The sequence below is a fragment of the Oncorhynchus nerka genome, linkage group LG22 (assembly GCF_034236695.1).
Source record: "Oncorhynchus nerka isolate Pitt River linkage group LG22, Oner_Uvic_2.0, whole genome shotgun sequence".
NCBI lineage: Eukaryota > Metazoa > Chordata > Actinopteri > Salmoniformes > Salmonidae > Oncorhynchus > Oncorhynchus nerka.
Genome location: NC_088417.1, coordinates 31667195 through 31687698, shown reverse-complemented (window position 1 = coordinate 31687698; position 20504 = coordinate 31667195). Strand labels below are relative to the sequence as shown.

General features: G+C 41.9%; 2 protein-coding genes across 5 annotated transcripts in view; one reads left to right on the top strand and one right to left on the bottom strand.

Moving 5' to 3' along the window:
* The window catches only part of LOC115105101 (WW domain-containing adapter protein with coiled-coil-like), a 48271-nt gene extending 40977 nt beyond the window's left edge, over positions 1 to 7294 (bottom strand). For both annotated transcript variants that reach the window (XM_029626705.2, XM_029626706.2), the window contains exons 1-3: positions 7059 to 7294; positions 6844 to 6877; positions 5915 to 6107 (exon numbers count right to left, since the gene is read on the bottom strand). In XM_029626705.2, coding sequence (XP_029482565.1) covers positions 5915 to 6107; positions 6844 to 6877; positions 7059 to 7099 — 268 coding nt within the window. In that variant the 5' untranslated portion in view covers positions 7100 to 7294. The remainder of the gene's footprint in view (positions 1 to 5914; positions 6108 to 6843; positions 6878 to 7058) is intronic.
* Positions 7295 to 12768: 5474 nt separating this feature from the next.
* Positions 12769 to 20504, top strand: part of LOC115125332 (MAGUK p55 subfamily member 7-like) — a 313135-nt gene continuing 305399 nt past the window's right edge. For all 3 annotated transcript variants that reach the window (XM_065007128.1, XM_065007126.1, XM_065007127.1), the window contains exon 1: positions 12769 to 12968. The gene's annotated coding sequence lies outside the window, so the exon portion shown is untranslated. The remainder of the gene's footprint in view (positions 12969 to 20504) is intronic.

The following is a 20504-nucleotide window of genomic DNA, read 5'->3' as shown; positions in this document are numbered from 1 at the left end:
GCAACTCGCTGTTGGCTGGGCTCCCTGCCTGTGCCATTAAACCCCTACAACTCATCCAGAACGCCGCAGCCCGTCTGGTGTTCAACCTTCCCAAGTTCTCTCACGTCACCCCGCTCCTCCGCTCTCTCCACTGGCTTCCAGTTGAAGCTCGCATCCGCTACAAGACCATGGTGCTTGCCTACGGAGCTGTGAGGGGAACGGCACCTCAGTACCTCCAGGCTCTGATCAGGCCCTACACCCAAACAAGGGCACTGCGTTCATCCACCTCTGGCCTGCTCGCCTCCCTACCACTGAGGAAGTACAGTTCCCGCGCAGCCCAGTCAAAACTGTTCGCTGCTCTGGCCCCCCAATGGTGGAACAAACTCCCTCACGACGCCAGGACAGCGGAGTCAATCACCACCTTCCGGAGACACCTGAAACCCCACCTCTTTCAGGAATACCTAGGATAGGATAAAGTAATCCTTCTCACCCCCCTTAAAAGATTTAGATGCACTATTGTAAAGTGGCTGTTCCACTGGATGTCTTAAGGTGAACGCACCAATTTGTAAGTCGCTCTGGATAAGAGCGTCTGCTAAATGACTTAAATGTAAATACCCTCATGTTATATTAGGGAAATTGTGTTTCCAGAGCTAGGGCTGACAGTGAAAACCAGAATCAACCTCTACATATTCAAAACAGTTGCTTTGTGAGAAGGTGATAAAGTTCACAGTTATGTAAAGGCAAGCTGAAAAGTACCAGTGGCCTGGCTTCGGTGCCAAGAGAAAGTAGGTTCGCCGGAGCCTTTTCCCAGTGAGACACAGGTCCCTGCCCGGCGTAGATGGAAAAAGTCAAGTCTGTGCCTTTTTAGTAAAACACTGGGGCAAATCCTGTATGGAAACGCATCAGAGGCAGAAATAGCGCCATCTAATGCAGAACTGTCTCGAATGGAATTCGAGGAAAACCCAGGAGAGCACGGCCCAGTTTCACTACTGCTGCAAACTCAATGAGAATTCGGGCTGGTGGCGCCGTTACTACGCAACCACCAAGCTGATCACTGCTGGATGCTGAAAACGACTAGCTAGCTTGTCTGGGATTGTTGCTGATAGCTAGCACATGGACAAGCAGTACTGCAGTAGTCAGACATGACACGAATTAACACCATAGCTGGATACAGCATTAATTTTTGCACAATAAAATTATGATAGTCATCCCTCAAATGCTAGCAAATCAGAGTTGAAACACGATAGCGAGCTAACGTGAGCTAGTAGGAATTTTAGCTGGCCAGGTCGTATTGAAAGCTAGCTAGCTACATCATATCAAACATGTAATGTGGTTTGCTTGGTTAGCTAGCAGCTAATAGCCAATGCCAAGACAAGCAAGGTTAAGCTACATAGCTAGCCTGTTACGCCAACAACGACGCTAACATCAGCATGCTAGTACATGGCTCCAAGTCTGGCTGGCACTGGCAGGAGTATGGGAAAACGTTAGTTACTGCATGGTGAGGGTGAATTAAATTCTTCAACATCTTGCTAGCTAGCAACATTAGCAAAGCCAGCTGCAGTCACATACAGGCTCAAGCAAGATTACATTTCTCATTTCTGGAGGCAGTGGAAACGTAATCTGAGCTAGCCCACCAAGGCCAGCCCAACCTGAGTAGACTTCAAAGTAACAATGGAAACCTTTTGACCACCAGGGCCCATATGACAGGGCATCCCTGAACGAAGCAGGTGAGGGAAGTAGGTGTCAAACACTCATATCTATGGCAACCAAAAGGCCAGCCATTGCCCAGAACAACTATTAGCTGTGACAGCTCTGTGCAGCCAGCAGAATCAGCAGCAGACATTTAATAATAAATATGGTTGGGTATGGAGGTATGCTTTATCCAAAGATGTTTCAACAGCCAACAAATTAAATCAATTAAGACATTATCACATAAATGACTGTCACACTTATTTCCTTGCAAGCGTAAATGTTGTGATAATCTAACTTTTATAGAAATAATGCAGATCTCTAGGTTAAAAGACTGACAAACGGGCAGGAGAAGATGGGGCCACTGTGCATTAGAGGTCCTAAAGCCTCGTGACTCGTGTGAAAACCAGAACATTGAGGCTTAGTTTGTGGTCACTGTGCATGAAAGACTATGGGGTAATAAGTAGCTGTCAACGTCTAGTCGACCAACTTCGGCAAATTTCAAAACATGCATTTTTCCTTCCTTCAAGTAATCATTGATCTTACATTACTAGATAGATTTTAGAAAGCTCACCATTGCATTGCTTTCAACAATCACATCATGTCAGAGTGATTTCCTTCAAGGATTTCGGATACTTTTAAAATGCAGAACAGAGCCCTTGTCCTTAACTCTGAGCCTCGTCCCATGCAGTTGGCCTAGGTGCTGTGGCCATCTCTTCTTTTGTTCCTCATATGGTATGTTGAAGAATGATCGAAGAGTTGGCTACAACGTATCGGGTCTATAGTATGGGATGAATGTTAGTTAGCGCCTACCAACAGTGAAAGACTGCTGGAAAAGGGGGAAAGAAAGTATGTATGTATCATTTAACTAACATGTCAAAGCGAAAGCAAATTGATTAATGAAATGTACTGCCATTTCCTTGCACTTAGGATATAACTCCCCATAAAACAAATAGTTCTCACAATCATAGGAAGAGCTTGTATATCAGAGGCATGTTTTACCTAGATGAAATACAATGTTGAGTTCACTCTGTCATGCATTTGATCATATGTAATTAGGCAGGCTTTTTTTCAGTGTAGTATTTACAATGTATGCACTGACTTATCATAGGGGAATGCAATTCAGGGCCTGTATTCATAGTGTCTCAGAGTGAGAGTGCTGCAGTTTTGCCTTTTTGACCATAATGACTAAGATTACACGGACAGGAGGGACCTGATCCTAGACCTCTGACACGTTTGTTGAATACGGGCCCAGATGTCCCTTTGGCTGCGTTTACAGAGCAGGGAGGTTTTGATATTTTTCCCACTGATTCGATTTTTTTGACCAATAATAAAATCAGCCAGTTTCAAATCAGATACATTTCAATGCTGATCTGATTAGTCAAAAGATTTGGTCTGCCTGTGTAAACGCAGCCTTTGCCACTGTTACATATTCCCATGTGCCACAGATATGTTCAGCTAGACATTAGGGGTGTAAAAGGTACACGTATTTGTACCGAACAATTAGGTACAGGGACCTTGGTACGGTCCACACTATGAAACCAAAAAATATTTACAATACAAACACACTAGACCTATAGGCTATGCCTACACTGCGTTGTAGGCCTCTTGAGTAAATCATTCTAGGCTATTTAAACTATACAAAAATATGAATACACAACGTGAAGCACTGGCCCCATGTTTCGTAAGCTGAAATAAAAGATTCCACTAATGTTCCATGTGCACAAAAAGCTTGTTTCTCAAATGTTGTGCACAAATATGTTTACATCCCTGTTAGTGAGCATTTCTCCTTTGCCAAAATTATCCATCCACCTGACAGGTGGCATATCAATAAGATGATTAAACAGCATGATCTTTACACAGGTGCACCTTGTGCGGGGGACAATAAAAGACCACTAAAACGTGCAGTTGCTTCACAACACAATGCCACAGTTGAGGGAGCATGCAACTGGCATGCTGACTGCAGGAATACCCACCAGAGTGGTTTCCAGAGAATTGAATGTTCATTTCTCTACCATAAGATGCCTTCAACGTCATTTAAAGAATTTGGCAGTACATCCAACCAGCCTCACAACCACAGACCACGTGTAACCACACCAGCTCAGGATTTCCACATCCAGCTTCTTCACCTGCGGGATCGTCCGAGATCAACCAACCGGACAGCTGATGAAACTGAGGAGTATTTCTGTCTGTAATAAAGCCCTTTTGTGGGGAAAAACGTATTCTGATTGCCTAGGCCTGGCTCCCCAGTGGGTGGGCACCCATGGCTGCGCCCCTGCCCAATCATGTGAAATCCATAGATAAGGGTTCAATGAATTGATTTCAATTGACTGATTTCCTTATACGAACTAACGCTGTAAAATCATTGAAATTGTTGCATGTTGCGTTTATATTTTCATTCAGCATTGTTAAAACAACTATAGCATTTCAAACTGTCCTTTTGTGAGGCACAGCGGGGAACAAGTTCTGTTCTATAGCGAGTGGTGGGTTCAATAAACCAGGAGGATTCTCCATCATCGTTTAAAATCTCCAATTTAGGAACATTTTGGTTTCAACGGCGATGGACAGAATATGTCGCCACTGCTCACCAAAAATAGCCTATACAGCTGACGACACCTCAAACAGTTTGACACACTTACGCCAACATCGACCCAGTACTCCTACCACTGTAGCAAGACAAAGGCAAAAAAAAATAACTTCACCCCTCTGCATTCACACAGCAGATTCTGACCATGAAATTACAAGAGCGATCGGTTATGTTTCCTCCTGTGGATATGCGCCCATTCTTGTGGTTGAGAAGAATAGGGGGTGTCAGCACCTCGTGAAGGTGCTCCAGCCATGTTACAAACTTCGTCCTCTCACAACCATTTCAGCAAACAGGTAGTACCCGCTCTATATAAACAAGCTAAAGCTGAAGTTGTCAATGAATTGGCCAATGCACCCTGCACTGCGCTTCCTGCAGATGGACTGCAGAGTGCTACTTAACAGTGACAGCCCATCACATTACCCTGAGTGGGAAATGACAAATCCCGTGCTACAGACACGGCCGCTTTATGAGAGTCACACAAGTGTGCATATTTGTATCTTCGTAAGAAAACATTATAGCATACGCCTATACAATGTCTGAGCCATGTTTGTATTGATTTCACATGCATATTGCACTTTATTTTATTGTTGTGTGTTTTCATTAATTTTTAAGAAAATACAAAGTGTTGTTATTCCTGATTGCTCTCTCATCAGGCATTATGATTCATGAACATATATGGAATCAGGAATAACACTTTGTATTTTCTTAAAAATCTACCAAAGTAACTGTTGGAAATTTCATTTTCCCGATGTACCGAAACGTGACCCCAAAACGTAGCAAACCGTGGGTTCGGTAATCACAGTACCTGTAAATTAGCCTAAATAATCTGAAGATGTATTAAAGAATGATGCACAGCTAGAGTTAACCAGATGCAAAACAGAAGTATAACAATGGGAAATGAAGGTTGCACACTATAATGCTGTTATGTCACTGCCACGTGTCCAAAGTTGGTGTGTTTGAATACTATTCACAAAATAATATTACAATGAAAGACTAGTGGATAGTTAAGGAAATGTTTACAGAGGCTACCCGAATTAATCAAAAATAAGTAAATAGTTGACAGAACTATTCATCTAATATTGTGCATTGCAAACTGTAGTGCTAGTTCAAGGAGATGCACTTTACTGAGTTGGCGTTTGCCAACTAGCCTTCATGACTTGACTGTCTAGTTTCACCACAGCACTCAGAACGTTGTCTCGTCTTCCCTATCCTAGATATGAAGTACCATTCGACTAATGTTTGACAATGCAACAGGTAAATAACTGTGTCATTAAACAGTTTGAGAAATCTGGCTAGCTGTCTGCCTACTAGATTCACAACAATGGTTGCCAAATTAACCACAACAAACTATTAAAGATCGATTTAAGGCATGTGACCAAACACTACTTCTCAGTCATAACTGTTGCCTTGTGCTTCAGATCCAGAAAAGCAACCTAATGAGAGAAAGTAGGCCTACTGTTGTTGTATTAGCAACATAGCAGTATTTCTGAATAGGTGTAGGCTATATCATCATAGGCTATATCGTTCAGTTTAACATATTAAGGCTGCAGACAAATCAGTAGTAAAATTAGCCAAGGGATAAATTAAGTCAGACACGGGTGGTTCGCTACTTCAAATAAATGGCTTGTTTGAATCAAGATCGTTTGACATATTTCTCACCTCCATCCCTCTCTCTGGCCCGGTGCGTGTGGACTGCCTTTGCCCTGCCATGCCCCGAGTTATCGATGTGTTTGTTGTCAGGACTGTCAGATCGACGATACATTTTACATGGAGGAGTGGCATCTGCGTTGTCTCGCATCTTGTCATGGCGATGATCACCACCGGGGTGACTCTTCGACGAGTATTTGAGCGTCTGTAAACACCAAAGACACCAATAAACGTTAGATTCTGGAACTGCAATCGGTTCAGAGCAATGCTCAATTAGAACGGATCGACCAAAATGTATAAATAATGTGCCCAAATATCATTGCCAATAAAAAGTGTTTGTGTCTTGCAAATTCTAAAAAGTCGTGACTTAATCTTGTAGTTAGATCAGCTGTGCCTGTAGTACGTCACACGCTATTATAATGGCTCCATGGATGGGCATTGGAAATAGACTAAACCCTGCGCATTTAAGAATAAACTAAATGCTGGGTTAAACGACACATTTTGAAATCCACCAAATGAAATCAATAGACCCGTGGTAGTTCAAGTACTGTGTCTTGACATATAACTAGGTATAATTATTCAATTGCACAGATAAACTAATTTAGATGGCTGTGCAAATTGGTAACTGAACGTTGTTTACATACTTCTGATCTTTGGTCTTACTGTGACATTACGAATAGGCCGGGATTCCAGCTAACGTTAGCTAACAGGCTAACTGAACTCCAATAAAACTCGCTAGTAAATGTGTTCATAAGGCAAAGTTCGATCTGCCGGTCATAATTATTCAAACAAAACAGAGCATTCTTTTTTTTTGTTCAAATTCAAAGGAAATTGGCTACTTTTCGATTTATTTTCCGCACTGAGGCCTGTAGTGTTCAGGAAGCCTGCACTAGAGTATCCATTTGAATCTTATTTGTTGCTAGCTAACATTAAACAATTACCTGGTAGGGCTGTGAATCCCTTCGGTCGTTGCACCTAAAAAAAACAAAGAAACAGGTTGTAAAGATTAATGTTAAAAAAAAACTTAACTGTACAATAGTCAGCAACAGCTGAACATCTGCCATAAATGTCTACTTATTTTGGTTTCAATAAAAATGGCGGATTGTCAAAGCTAAGAAGGAAATTCTGAATAGAAGTAAGGTTAGGAGCTATTTACCCATCGCTGAGTCTCGGTTGTTTCCTTGCATACATTACCATCAATGCCGTGTTAGTGTGTGTGGAGTGGATGTGAAAGATGGACTAAGTTATATGTTGTATTTTTATTTCAGCAACCCGTTCTCGTCTATTATTTCAATAGTTCAGATTATTTTGAGGAGCTCTTCGGCTTCGCTAATCAGAAGAGGGCTCACGGTCCATCTCCCACTCGCAAACACCAACTGCCCCTATCTACCAAAAAGCGAAGCTCAGGCTGCAAACCACCCGCTTCCCTCCCACCACTACATCCGGGAAACTGTCGGGCTAAACTCGGCCGCCATCTTCCGGTTGCCGATTAAATAACATCGGCAAAAATATATAGTAGCTACTGTTACTTTGTCACTTTTGGTCACAAATACACTCTTTCAAAGAAGTTGATGTCTAGTAATTCGAGTATCTACTTGAAACAGATTCTCCCTTTTTCGATTGTGGATATCTTGTTACACTTGGTGGATATTTGTGGAAGTGAATTGACAAATATTGTGACCTATTGTACAGTATGTTGTCTACTGTACTTCTAAGGATGATGAGGACTGTATGGTTAAAAGAGATGGGGCAAAAGGAGTGGCTATAAGTCTGGCTGCACATCTGACTGGATGACTTACTGCAAATTGAGGAATTGTGTGACAAAACTCAACAAAAAGAAGAAGAAACTGTATTATGAAATCAAGATCAACGATATAAAGAATGATGAAAAAATAACGTTGGATAAATGATGGGCAGAAAGACAAATTAAACTCCATCTTTCATCGAATCAAATGGCTTATTCATCACAAAACTATTTAATGTTGCCAATTATTTTAATGACTACTTCATTGGCAAAGTGGGCAAACTTAGGCATGCAATGCCAACAACGAACAGTGGCCATCGTACTCACGTACTGACAGCTCTTAGCAAACTGATCTTAGCAAAAAAATGATTTTTGATCAAATACAATGTTATTTCGTTGTAAACAAATTAACTACACAGACTTTAGGCATGCTTATGTAGAAGGGCACTCAACATGTACTGTACTAACACAAATTACTGATGATTGGTTGAAAGAAATTGATAATAAGGAGATTTGAGAGCTGTAATGTTAGATTTAGTTAAACCTTTGATATTATTGACCATAACCTTTTGTTGAGAAAACAGTTTGGCTTTTCAACTTCTGCCATATCGTGTATTCAGAGCTACTGTATCTATCATAACTCAGAGGGTTTTCTTTAATGGAAGCTTCTCTAATGTCAAACATGTAAAGTGTGGTGTACTGCAGGGCAGCTCTCTAGGCTCTCTACTCTTCTATTTTTACCAATGACCTGCCACTGGCATTGAACAAAGCATGTGTGTCCATGTATGCTGATGATTTAACTACATACGCATCAGCAGCCACAGCGAATGAAGTCACTGAAAACCTTAACAAAGACTTGCAATCTGTTTCGGAATGGGTGACCAGTAATAAACTGGTCCTGAACATCTCTAAAACTAAGAGCATTGTATTTGGTCCAAATCATTCCCTAAGTTCTAGACCTCAGCTGAATCTGGTAATGAATGGTATGGCTGTTGAACCAATTGAGTAAGCTAAATTACTTGGTGTTACCTTAGATTGTAAACTTCCATGGTCAAAACATATAGATTCAATGGTTGTAACGATGGGGAGACGTCTAGCCATAATAAAGAGATGCTCTGCTTTTTTTTACACCACACTCCACAAACCAAGTCCTGAAGGCTCAAATTTGATCTTATCTTGATCATTGTGCAGTCATATGGTCAACTGCTGCAAAGAAAGACCTAGTTAAGCTGCAACTGGCCCAGAACAGAGTGGCACATCTTGCTCTTCATTGTAATCAGAGGGCTAATAAAAGGAACATGCATGCCAGTCTTTCTTGGCTAACAGTTAAGGAAAGACTGACTGCGTCACTTCTTGTTTTTATAAGAAACATGAATGTGTTGTAAATTCCAAATTGTTTGCATAGTCAACTTACACACATCATTGACACACACACTTACCCCACCAGACATGCTACCAGGGGTCTTTTCACAGTCCCCAGGTCCAGAACAAGGCCATTTACAAATTGTTAGCATGGTCAGAATGAAGAGAGAGCCTAAAGGCCATGGACAAAAGAAGCTATGTGCATCAGCACTTTGGTGCACAATGCATTTTGACTATGGGTCAGGAGGGCACAGTATGAAGCTCTCTTTGTTGATTAATTTCTAGAACAAGCTGATTGTAGACTCATGCAATGCTTAATGCTTTGTTGGTTAAGACAATCAGCATACATTTAACAGGAGTGAAAACATTTCTACACAATGTTGCATCAATACACTTTCATGATTGAAAAGGTTAATAGAAGAAGCAATTACATACAAATAAATAGGCTAGTTTGTGTTTGTAGAGGGAGTCTTTGGGGGGCCAATTCGTTTATTCAAACCACCCTACAGTTTTTTTTGGGGAAAAATAACAAAGGTTTTCTTTGGTACTGTTTCTGGTCAGTTGTGGACTCGGTCAGCAACAAATAAGTCTGTGAAAGCACTGTAGCACTTTAGGAAGTGATTGAGCCATCCAGTGAAAGTAAAGAGATAGAAGCCATTAGTGTACACGTGTCAATGTGTTTTACTGTAAACCTGTTTCAAAAAAGCTCATCTAAATTTCAAGCCTTTAATTAATAAAAGTAGCTTGTTTTTTATATTGAATGGACTCTAGTACATGAAATGGACTCTAATACTAGCGCTTGAAGGCTACAATTGGCCTAGACCTTTGATTTGAATAATCAAATATCACGTAGTGCTCCTCTTCTTCCAAATTAATACAGGATCGTAGGCTAGCAGGGATATTGAAAACGACTTCTGTATTTAATCTTTATTTGACCATTGAAAATTATGAGTATTTAGGCCAAGGCCTACTTGTAAGTGCCAGAACTGACTAACAATCCACGTGATCTGTATTAAAAAAACACCAGGGGGCGCCATAGATCAACTTTTCTTATGGTACGGTACATCTGAAAATAACACTTGTTGCCTATGATTGGTGCCTCTCTGCACTGAGATTGAGACAATGTTGGCATGTCACAAACACCTCAATTGCATTTTATTGCAGCCAGGGATTTAAAGATGCAACAAATAAATCCAATACATGTATGTATAAGCAATAAATAAATAGCTTGAAATAGTAAGGCCAGCTAATCCTGGAAGGCTAAATTCTTCAGGGGGCAGGTATGTGCAAGTCTCACTTATAACCTTTAGCTTGGGCATGTTAAAACAAACCAATAACAGAGATATAGAACAGGAAAAAGCCTAAATCAAGCAAAGCAAAACAACTCATTCTTCTCATATTTCCTAATAAATCCACAGAACATTTCAGAGAGCAAAAAGCCTGATATCATTCCTCTTGATATCATGCCTGGTAGTGAAAACAGTTCCCAATTGTCACTCTTGAGCAAAAGTAAAGACATCTTAATAAAAAATGACTCAAGTAAAAGTGAAAGTCACCCAGTAAAATCCTACTTGAGTTCAAGTTTAAAACTATTTGATTTAAAATATATGTAAGTATCAAAAGTAAATATAATTGATCAAATATACGTATCAAAAGTGAAAGTATAAATCATTTCAAATTCCTTATATTAAGCAAACCAGAAGAAGGTACAATTACATTTCTATTTAAGAATTTCCTGTCCTGCTAAGCATTCAAAAAGTACTTTTGGGTGTTAGGAATAATGTATGGAGTAAAAAGTACATTCTTTTCTTTAGGAATGTAGTGAAGTAAAATGAAAAGTTGTCAAAAATATAGATTGTAAAGTAAAGTACAGATACCCCCCAAAACTACTTAAGTGGTACTCTAAAGTATTTTTACTTAATTACTTTTCACCACTGCAGCCAAACCAGGGGTCACAACACCATGTGGGGTCACCTGATATAAAAATAGGTTAGTGGGAGAATTTAGAAAATCCAGAAGAAAATCCACTATATATATATATATATATAGTGGATTTTCTATATATATACCAAAATATATAGATATATTATAATATCGTCTTTGTATCTCAAATCTAAAATTCAACCAGAGTTCCCTTAGATTATGGGAAAAGGTCGCACTTGACTCATTCCCACAGTGAATGGCTAGGTCCGCTTCACAATGAAACCACACAATATTGTAGACTGATATTACCGGCCGCATTTGATATGGTGAAAACAATGTGTGGGGAGGCAGAGGCACATAATCTCATATCAATACCTTTCTCAGATAACACTGTTAAACGAATAAGATATGCCATTGCTAGCAATCAAGAGGAAACTCGTCCTGAACGATTCAAACTCCCCAGTTTGTCATCTCCAAATGGACTTTAGCTGTGAGGGTCGAGATGCATATGCATTGACTTTGTTTGCTACAACCTACATGTAGGGGATGCTATTCACGAGGACATATTGTTCTGTCCCACGATTCCCGAGCATGAAACGGAATATGTGATGTTCAGTTTGCTGCTAAGCTATATTGACGAAAAACAGATTATATATGGCATCGAATGGTGGCCTTTTCCACAGATGGGGCTCCATCTCTATCACCGGGCGGAGAGCAGCCCAAAGGGACTCAAATTGATTAAATATCATGCCGTCTCCCTATGAGCACTAATGCCGCGTTCAACCCACTGGGAACACAGAACGGGGAAATCTCCAACTTCCCGAGCGTTCAAGAAAACCGATAAACTCGGAAAGAAACGAGCTCCGACTGGAAAACAATTGTTCCGAACGGTCATCCAACTCGGAATTCAACTCGCGAAATCGGGCCTCATTCTAGAGCTCAGACTTTCACAACCTAAAGATCACTGACGTCATGATTTGACCTTGTATTTTTCCGAATATCCAGATGTCTTGAAAGCACCATAAAACTCATGGTAGGCTACCCTTCGCTAGCTCATACTGTATCTACGTGAAGCTGGATTCAGTGCTCTAATCTGCATTAAAACCATATATCGATCCAGGTTGGATGTGAAAGCAGAGATGGGGTGCGTACTGTAGACCACGCCCGCTGACTTCTGACACTCGGGCATGACTTGCATCAAGCACACACATCTCATAAGTAGTGGCGAGATAAGAGACATAATGTCAATTTACTGCCCCACATTAAAAGTATGTGATGGTAAGTTGAGAAGACAGTCAGAAATACTGTTAGAATGTTTTTCAATTGACTGCCATAAAAATAAGTAAACGTTGGCTATTAATTAGGCCGCATTTTCACATGGGTGGGGTCACGATCATTTTTAGATTTCAAAATGAGGTTGTGGGCCCAAAAAGTTTAGGAACCCCTGTTTTAAGCATCTTCATAATACTGGTAAACAAACTCTGTTTACACACAGATTAGAATAAGTAAGTACATTTTTATGATAAATAGTATAATATTTGATATAGGAATATTAGATAATCCAAATGTATACTTTATCATATTTAGAATACATGTATGGATAATTTACTTATAAAGCCTTTATAAATCATTTGAAGTATACCTTAAAGTTAACATGGCGAATATCCAAATGAGATACAGTATTATTGACTTAGTCTGAATACTGTACTTTTTCTCATATTCGAACAATGTTGCAAGAGAAGCAGGCATTGGCGGGTGATTGATAACTTGAGAGAACCAATAAAAATGTGCAGATGAACAACTGGCAACGCCCAAAACGGGAATACGAATGAGGATGGCACTGGGCGTTTCTTTGTGGAAGGCTCGTTTCCCAGACAGAGAAAGAACAAGGATGAGATATTGAAACAGGCAGAAAGTCTCCGTCTAGAATTTCAAGATCAAATTAAGGCTGGCTGCAAAGCAGTTTCTATCCCGAAGTGATCTTGTAAAGTGCCAACCTCAGTGTGAGCACATTTGCACCAACGCAACGAAGCTTGAGTGAGTAATATTGTATTTTGACGATTCCATGTTGCGTGGGAAAGAAACTTGCAAGCTGCTCTCATAGCAAAGTTAACATTAGTTAAGAAATGAGCTAAATTGTGTTTTACATGCGCTCACATCTCTTAACTAGATGTATATCTGAAATATGTGAGAGTTTAGCTGTGCTTTCTGAAATAAAAAGTTAGCCATCGCTAGCTAGCAAGCGCGGTTGCGAAGGAATACGGAGCCGTTTCTTGAGCTCGAGCCAAGTGTTTTGAAACGGAGCTTGTCACTGACAGCGGGAGGCAAGTAGTCCGTATTTTCAAGCTAACCTCTACTTATTTTGGGGCATTTTTCGTGTCTGGAATAAGGACTTAAACAAACGAAACAATACATGTTATGGTAGCTTTATCTTTATTTATATAATAGTGAAGCGAGCTAGTTCCTTCAACGATAGAGCTCGGCTCGCTCTCAACCCAGCAAGTTCAAGTCGGAGCAAGTCGCGATGTTGATAGTGAAATGACTCGAATCGTTAGGATTCTAGTTATATATTGCATTTGCTCTGTTCGTTGTATTATTGGTAGATAATGACAAAGGTATTTAGTGGGTTATGTCTCTGCCATATTAGGCAAATATACCAATGTAGATCATGTCACCTGCATCCGTTCTGGGTGACAGCAGGTGTTCGAAATGTAAACACCACCAGTATTTGCACATGTATTTAGGTCAGGCAAATAAAAGTATGTCATTGTCTGTTTGTACAGTATTGGATTCATGGATAACACTTTACATTAAGTTGTAAAGTGTAATAATATTGTTTTGATCAAATTTTAGTCTGTGGACAGACGGCGTGATTGGGTGGGGGTCTGGGCTCCGGGTCATCAGCAAACCCAAACGGAAGCTGCGGGGATTTAAAAAAATAATTATTTGGCGATTTCTGCTGAAAATCTGCGGATAGTTTTTTTTTTTGGCCTCTAGTGTTGTAACATTATTTAATAACATTGGGAACATGGTTTTACGTAAATAAATGCTTAATTCTGTGTATTAAATGATAATGAACACACGGTTATCCTTCTACTAAAGCTCAGTCAAAAATAACCTCTACACAGACTCAACCTTTATATGATCCTTTTATCGTAAGTGTTTCCTTATGGAAAAATATATATGATAGATAAATAAATAGAGCATCATCAACAAAGTGCAAAGGCATATAAATCCAAATAATACATTGAATCCATCTATAATTACTTAAACACCAAATCGATTAGATTAACGATTCTGTCCCTTCGTTCCATTAATGAACAATTATCAAATTGCTTCAAACCAAATCACAGAAAGAGTGTTAGAGTTGGTGAGTGGGTGTGTATGTGACTGACATGCTTTTTGGTGCTCAATGCTATTATACTTTGCAATCAAAAACATTGAAAAAAATATATATCACTGCAATGTGAGCTAAGGCTGGAATCCTGTCCTGCCTAGCTGCCCACCAGTCCACTGCACTCAGTTCCATAGTCTGCCTTGTTGATGCCCATGTATCTGTGCCACTCCTCTGCAGACACCTGACTCCGAGCAGGGATGGCATGGACATAGTCCTTCATGTCCTTGGTCCTACCACCTGGGCTGGATCTAGAACAGTTAGTGACGTGAACAGGGAAAGGTTTCTCTAGCACAGTCTGCAGCTTGATTGAGCATGCTGCCATGGCAGACTGGAACAACTCTGGAAGCTTCCCCAGCAGCTCAGTTGTATGAAGGAGCCAGTCATCAGGCCCAGCTGTTCCGCCATACTCAAACTGCATTTGCAGGTCCTCCAGCTTGCTGGCGATGTTGTGGGCTGTTGGCACAGAGGTCTCCTCCAGCTTTGTCAGGTTAGCCACTATCTCCATGCTATGTTCCACAATGAGCACTGTCTGGGCTTTCAGCTGGGCCTTGTGTTCCCTCAGCAGCTCACAAAGGTCTTGGACACACTTGGCCGTTTCTAATAGGGTCGTGTTTTAAGTCAGGCACTCCAAGCCTTCTTCATGTAGCTAGCTGAGTCGCTTACAAAAGCCTACACATTGCTAAAGTCATCTCCACTGTTGTTGACACAGGACGTTTTTTCCAAGAAAGCCAGGTCTGCTACAACAGGTCACTCACCCACTGACTGGAGTAAGATGGCGAGTGCACATCTTCCAAATGCATCGGTCGTCTCATCAATATAAATGTCCTTTCCCTGTACAGCATCTTTGATGTCCTGTCCATATTGTGAATAGAGCTCTGGAAGGTACTCTGTATGCAGATGGGATGGCGCTGGGATAGACCCTCCCTGATTTTTCAGAAATGTGGAGAATTTGCTTTTGTAATTCCTAACTTCTCACTTGTTTTGATAGCTCCACCACGTAATTTTGTTGTCAAGAAGAGATATTAACTAACTAGAGCAAACCTACTAGCTAGTTAATATATCTGTAGCTAGCTAAAGCGTCAGAATGTTTACCTGGTCCACTAGCCCTCCTATTTTTCTGTCGGAGTGACCTCAGGTGCTCCACCGCAGTTTGACGTCATATGTAGACGGATAAATGCTGATAGACTGCAGAATACTACTCCTCCATCCTCGTACTGTTCAGCTGGAAACTCCCTGGCCTTGGCTGTTATACTGGTCGCCAAGTGTTTACTCCTCAACTCCTCTGCTGTAAATCTTGGCATTTTATGTTCGCTGTCTGAGGAGAGAAGTATCTGTCATTCATTCACACAGCTGTCTGCACCCTAAACCTCTCACTCACACAGGGGAGGGGCTACGGTGGGAGACTGGGCTACACCTCTCACTCACACAGGGGAGGGGCTACGGTGGGAGACTGGGCTACACCTCTCACTCACACAGGGGAGGGGCTACGGTGGGAGACTGGGCTACACCTCTCACTCACACAGGGGAGGGGCTACGGTGGGAGACTGGGCTACACCTCTCACTCACACAGGGGAGGGGCTACGGTGGGAGACTGGGCTACACTTCTCACTCACACAGGGGAGGGGCTACAGTGGGAGACTGGGCTACACCTCTCACTCACACAGGGGAGGGGCTACAGTGGGAGACTGGGCTACACCTTTGGCTATACTTTTCGGTGATTGAAATACATCAATGAAAACAGAGGACAAACTTAAATTCAACAAGTCAGTTTGATTTAGCTTTGCTATCACCTGTCATGTTATTTTTAGCTTTAGAATCCAATTAACCCTATTTGAAATTCCCCGGGTCTTGTCATGAGTAGTCTATCCTGCACATGTACATCAGATACAACCAATGATCAGGCCTAGCCTTCATAATGTGGTTTGTGGTCTGCTTCAGGGGGTGAGAACTAGGCCAAACCAGGGGATGATGGCAGGGCTGTGGTCTGACTGGGGCTGCTCAGATCACCCTCTTGTCTTCATCCCATGACTAGAAAGCTATAGCCTGGCCAGATTTCTGGGGATCCCAGTTAGTCTACAATGTTCCGTTGGCGCTGCATGCCCTTCCTGGGGATCAGACGGTGACTGTAGAAGGGCTTCACCCTTGACTCACCTAAACTTCTTGGCTTTAACGTTACCAACTGAAATGCACCCATGTTGCTCTTATACCTGTGTGTAGTAACACTATAATAACTACTGTAACAACAGTGTTACATAGCTAATACTGTAATTGTATAGTAATGGAGTTGAGCAGCTTTTTTTATTGGAATTAGAAAACTAGCCAAACTTTGTCTACTGACAATGCAAGAAGTCTTCCCCCAGACAGTGAGATAATTGTTTCTTTAGAAGGATTCCTTCCAGGGGTCAGTCAGTTGAAGGATTTCACCTGGATGTTGCATCCTGGTCTTGTGTGTTGTATTGATGTGTTCTTACCCTCCAGCAGCTGGAAACTAGCAGAGGGGGAGTGGGAGGCCCGAGTGGGGTCAGCCCTGAGAGAGCAGCTCCAGATGGGGAGCGATGGAGGGGGCAGCGTGGGGCGGCCTGGTCCTATGAACCTGTGTCTGAGAGACCCCTGGCCTGACATAACTTACATTCCTCAGGTTTTGTTCCTCGTGCGAAGGGAGTGGTGGGTCTCTCGGGGGGGGGGGGCGATGTCTGGAAATGCTATTTGTGCTATGCTCAAATTACACTCCGTCAGCTCGTAGTCTCACGAGTCATCTGCTGTATGCACTAGACCTACTTTGATTGAGACAAAAACGCTTCCTGCTGAGCTATTGATTAAACTAAAGCCAGGTTATGAATATCTGTGGGCTTTCATATTTGAGGGAGAGAAGTGGGATATCTGTGTTGGCCCAGCCTAAGTTAGAATTTGAAAGACTTTATACTGTAGGCTTGGTCTCTAGGAAATAGGGCAGGCCCATCAGGAGCAAGCCTTAGGCGCAGGCCTAGTTATTTCTGCTAGGGCTGGGAATTGGCAGGGACCTGACGACACTATATTATCACAATACTTAGGTGCCGATATGTATTGCGATTCTATATATAGTATATAGCTAGAATATATAGCGATTCAAAACTGCGTTTTTTTATTGCGATTCGATGTTCCAATCATTTTGCTCACTATATATCTGCAGAGGGACAAAATTGACATGTTTTGATCAGTCATTGAGATAAAAGTGCTGAAAATATGTTGGCTCACCATTTTAGAATGCAGAAACAGAAATGTCAGATGTCAGCAATTTTATTTTATTATTGATTTATTTTACAAATTGATAGTCACAGTATCGACCTAAAATCGATGCTCTACGGTATCGATGTTTCCACCATCACTAATTTCTACACCTCGTTTCAAAAAGGTCGTGGTGGTAAAATGTCAGGTATGTAGGCTACGTTCGGTAAGTGGATACTTGTACTGTATGCGGCAATGCAGGCCATCCACTTCCACATTCACATGTGGAAAAACAAGTAACAAGTAGCTAAGGCATGTGAGACGGTTGTACAAAGGTCCTGGCCTCCTAACTGCTTCTGTACTGCCTCATCAGCACCCTATTTTTCATAGGGCTCTGTTCAAAAGTAGTGCACTATACAGAGATTAGGGTGTCATTTGGGACGCATCCAACACACTCACTGCAGATGACAGGCAGCAGCTCCTCTGGCTTGTTCAGTTACCCAGGGATAGGGAGGGACATGCCAAATGACTGCGGAGTGATGACATATTTAGGTGAATGGATGCTTAACTATTCTACTGCATCTCTTTAGGGGTCAGATGTTGGTGTGTTTATTGTTTCTCGCTCCAGGAATGCATAGTGATGTGGAGGTACCTGTAGTGTACACAGCACACACTACATTGCATCCCAAGTGGCCCCCTATTCCCTTGATAGTGCACTACTTTTGACCAGAACCCTTAATGTTGTGCACTATATAGGTAAAAGGGTGCCATTTGGGACCTAGTGTCAGTGCTCCACAGTGCTACAAGTCATTGGAGCCAGGCAATCATCACAGCCACTGTTTAGAGGAAACAAGCTCTCGGCACATCCATCCGACAATGGCCTGGAATTCTCTCTCTTGGATTAATTGCTGTCAATGTCAACTTCGGTTGCCTTGTAAGGGTCTTAGGTCAGACAGCGCTTCTGTTTCCTCCTCTGGACCGGCGGTGCAGTGTCGGGTTACCCATCACCGTGGTGCGTTCTGAGCTGGAATGAGTCCACCAGGCAGATGTCAGCCATCAGACACCAGCAACAGTCAGCGGTCACATTTGATTACCAGCTATAAAGCTTCTCCTCTATCCCCCCAGGCACGTTGTCACTACAACAGACTGGTGGTTGGGGCCTATGAGGAGAAAACGGAGACAGAGAAACACACCTTATTGGGGGACAAGAGAAGGTTAGGCATCAAGATGTTGTGATATGGACATCGGACACTGAAGCGCAAATGTTTCCCTTGAGCAAAATAATATATATATTGTGCTGTGTGTGTTTATAAATCGTTTGAGTAGGAGTGCTGATTTAGGGTCAGGGGGACCTGATCTTAGGTCAGTAACCTACATGATCATCTCTAGGCTGCAGTACGTTCACATAATATTAATTCCATTCTCCTACAGCTGATCTCAGACCAGTGCCTATAGAAGCTCCATTACAGTGCAACACACTAGCAGAGCAGAAGAGCGTGCTCAGCCCAGCTCTATACATGGCAGAGCAGCTCAGACTGACACGGAACCCAAACCGAGTGCACCATCGTGCATACATTTTGTCCCCCCACACCAAACGTGATCACGACACGCAGATTAAAATATCAAAACAAACTCTGAACCAATTACATTAATTTGGGGACAGGGCGAAAAGCATTAAACATTTTTGGAAATTTAGCTAGCTAGCTTGCACTTGCTCGCTAATTTGTCCTATTTAGCTAGCTTGCTGTTGCTAGCTAATTTGTCCTGCGATATAAACATTGAGTTATTATTTACCTGAAATGCACAAGGTCCTCTACTCTGCCAATTAATCCATACATAAAATGGTCAACTGAATTGTTTCTAGTCATCTCTCCTCCTTCCAGGCTTTTTCTTCTCTTGACTTTATATTGCGATTGGCAACTTTAATAAATTAGGTGCATTACCGCCACTGACCTCGTTCGTCTTTGTCACCAACATGGGAATAACCAATGAGGAGATGGCATGTGGGTACCTGTTTCTATAAACCAATGAGGAGATGGGAGAGGCAGGACTTGCAGCGCGATCTACATCACAAATAGAACTGACTTCTATTTTAACCCGTGGCAACGCAGATGCTCGTTGGTGCGCCGAGCAGTGGGGGTGCAATAATTGAATAATATAGATTTCTAAATTCATTTTTCTACGCAACGTGAGCGTTGTAGTCAGCCTGTAACGTCAGCCAGGGGCTTATTTGTCTGCTGTTGTTTTATTGATGACGGTGTTCCATGAATGGTCCCTGTTCTGTTCCCAGCATTAGACTACTACTACGACTCTCTACGGGTCCCTTAACCCGTGCCTGTAAATTATTCAACTACCAGGCAAGGAAGACAGGGAAAACAAGACCGAAACAGGCCTAACTACTGTGTGTGTGTGTGTAGCTCCGCCTGTCATGTCATATGCTGGTAGGTGGGAAACGTTAACCACAGCACATACAATACCTGCCTGTTTTTGTTAAATATGAGATGATGAAAGTCCACCTGGACCAGTCTGAGTAGTAGGATCAGTTTTGCCTTTTTAGATCACAAAGAATAAGATTACATGGACAGGATGGACCTGATGTTAGTTCTGCACTTCTACTCTGAGATGCTTTTTGAATACTGGCTCTGATGTGTAAACATACTAGGCCATTTTTAAAGTGGACATTGTCCTTGTCACTGGTTTACCTGTCACCTCACATCCGCATAATAGGATATCTGTTTATGGTTTGTGGATTACAAATAATATGTCCAACGTTATAGCCTTTCAACGGTGTGAATCGAGTACTCATGCTAATGGTCACGAGTTGGTGTCTTCATTTAGCCTGTATGTGCATGCAGTGTGGTGTGCGATGACATTGTCCTTGTCACTCACATCGTCCTTGTCACTGGTTTTCCTGTCACTCCACGTCAGCACTATCTGCATCATAGGATATCTGTTTATGGTTTGTAGATTAC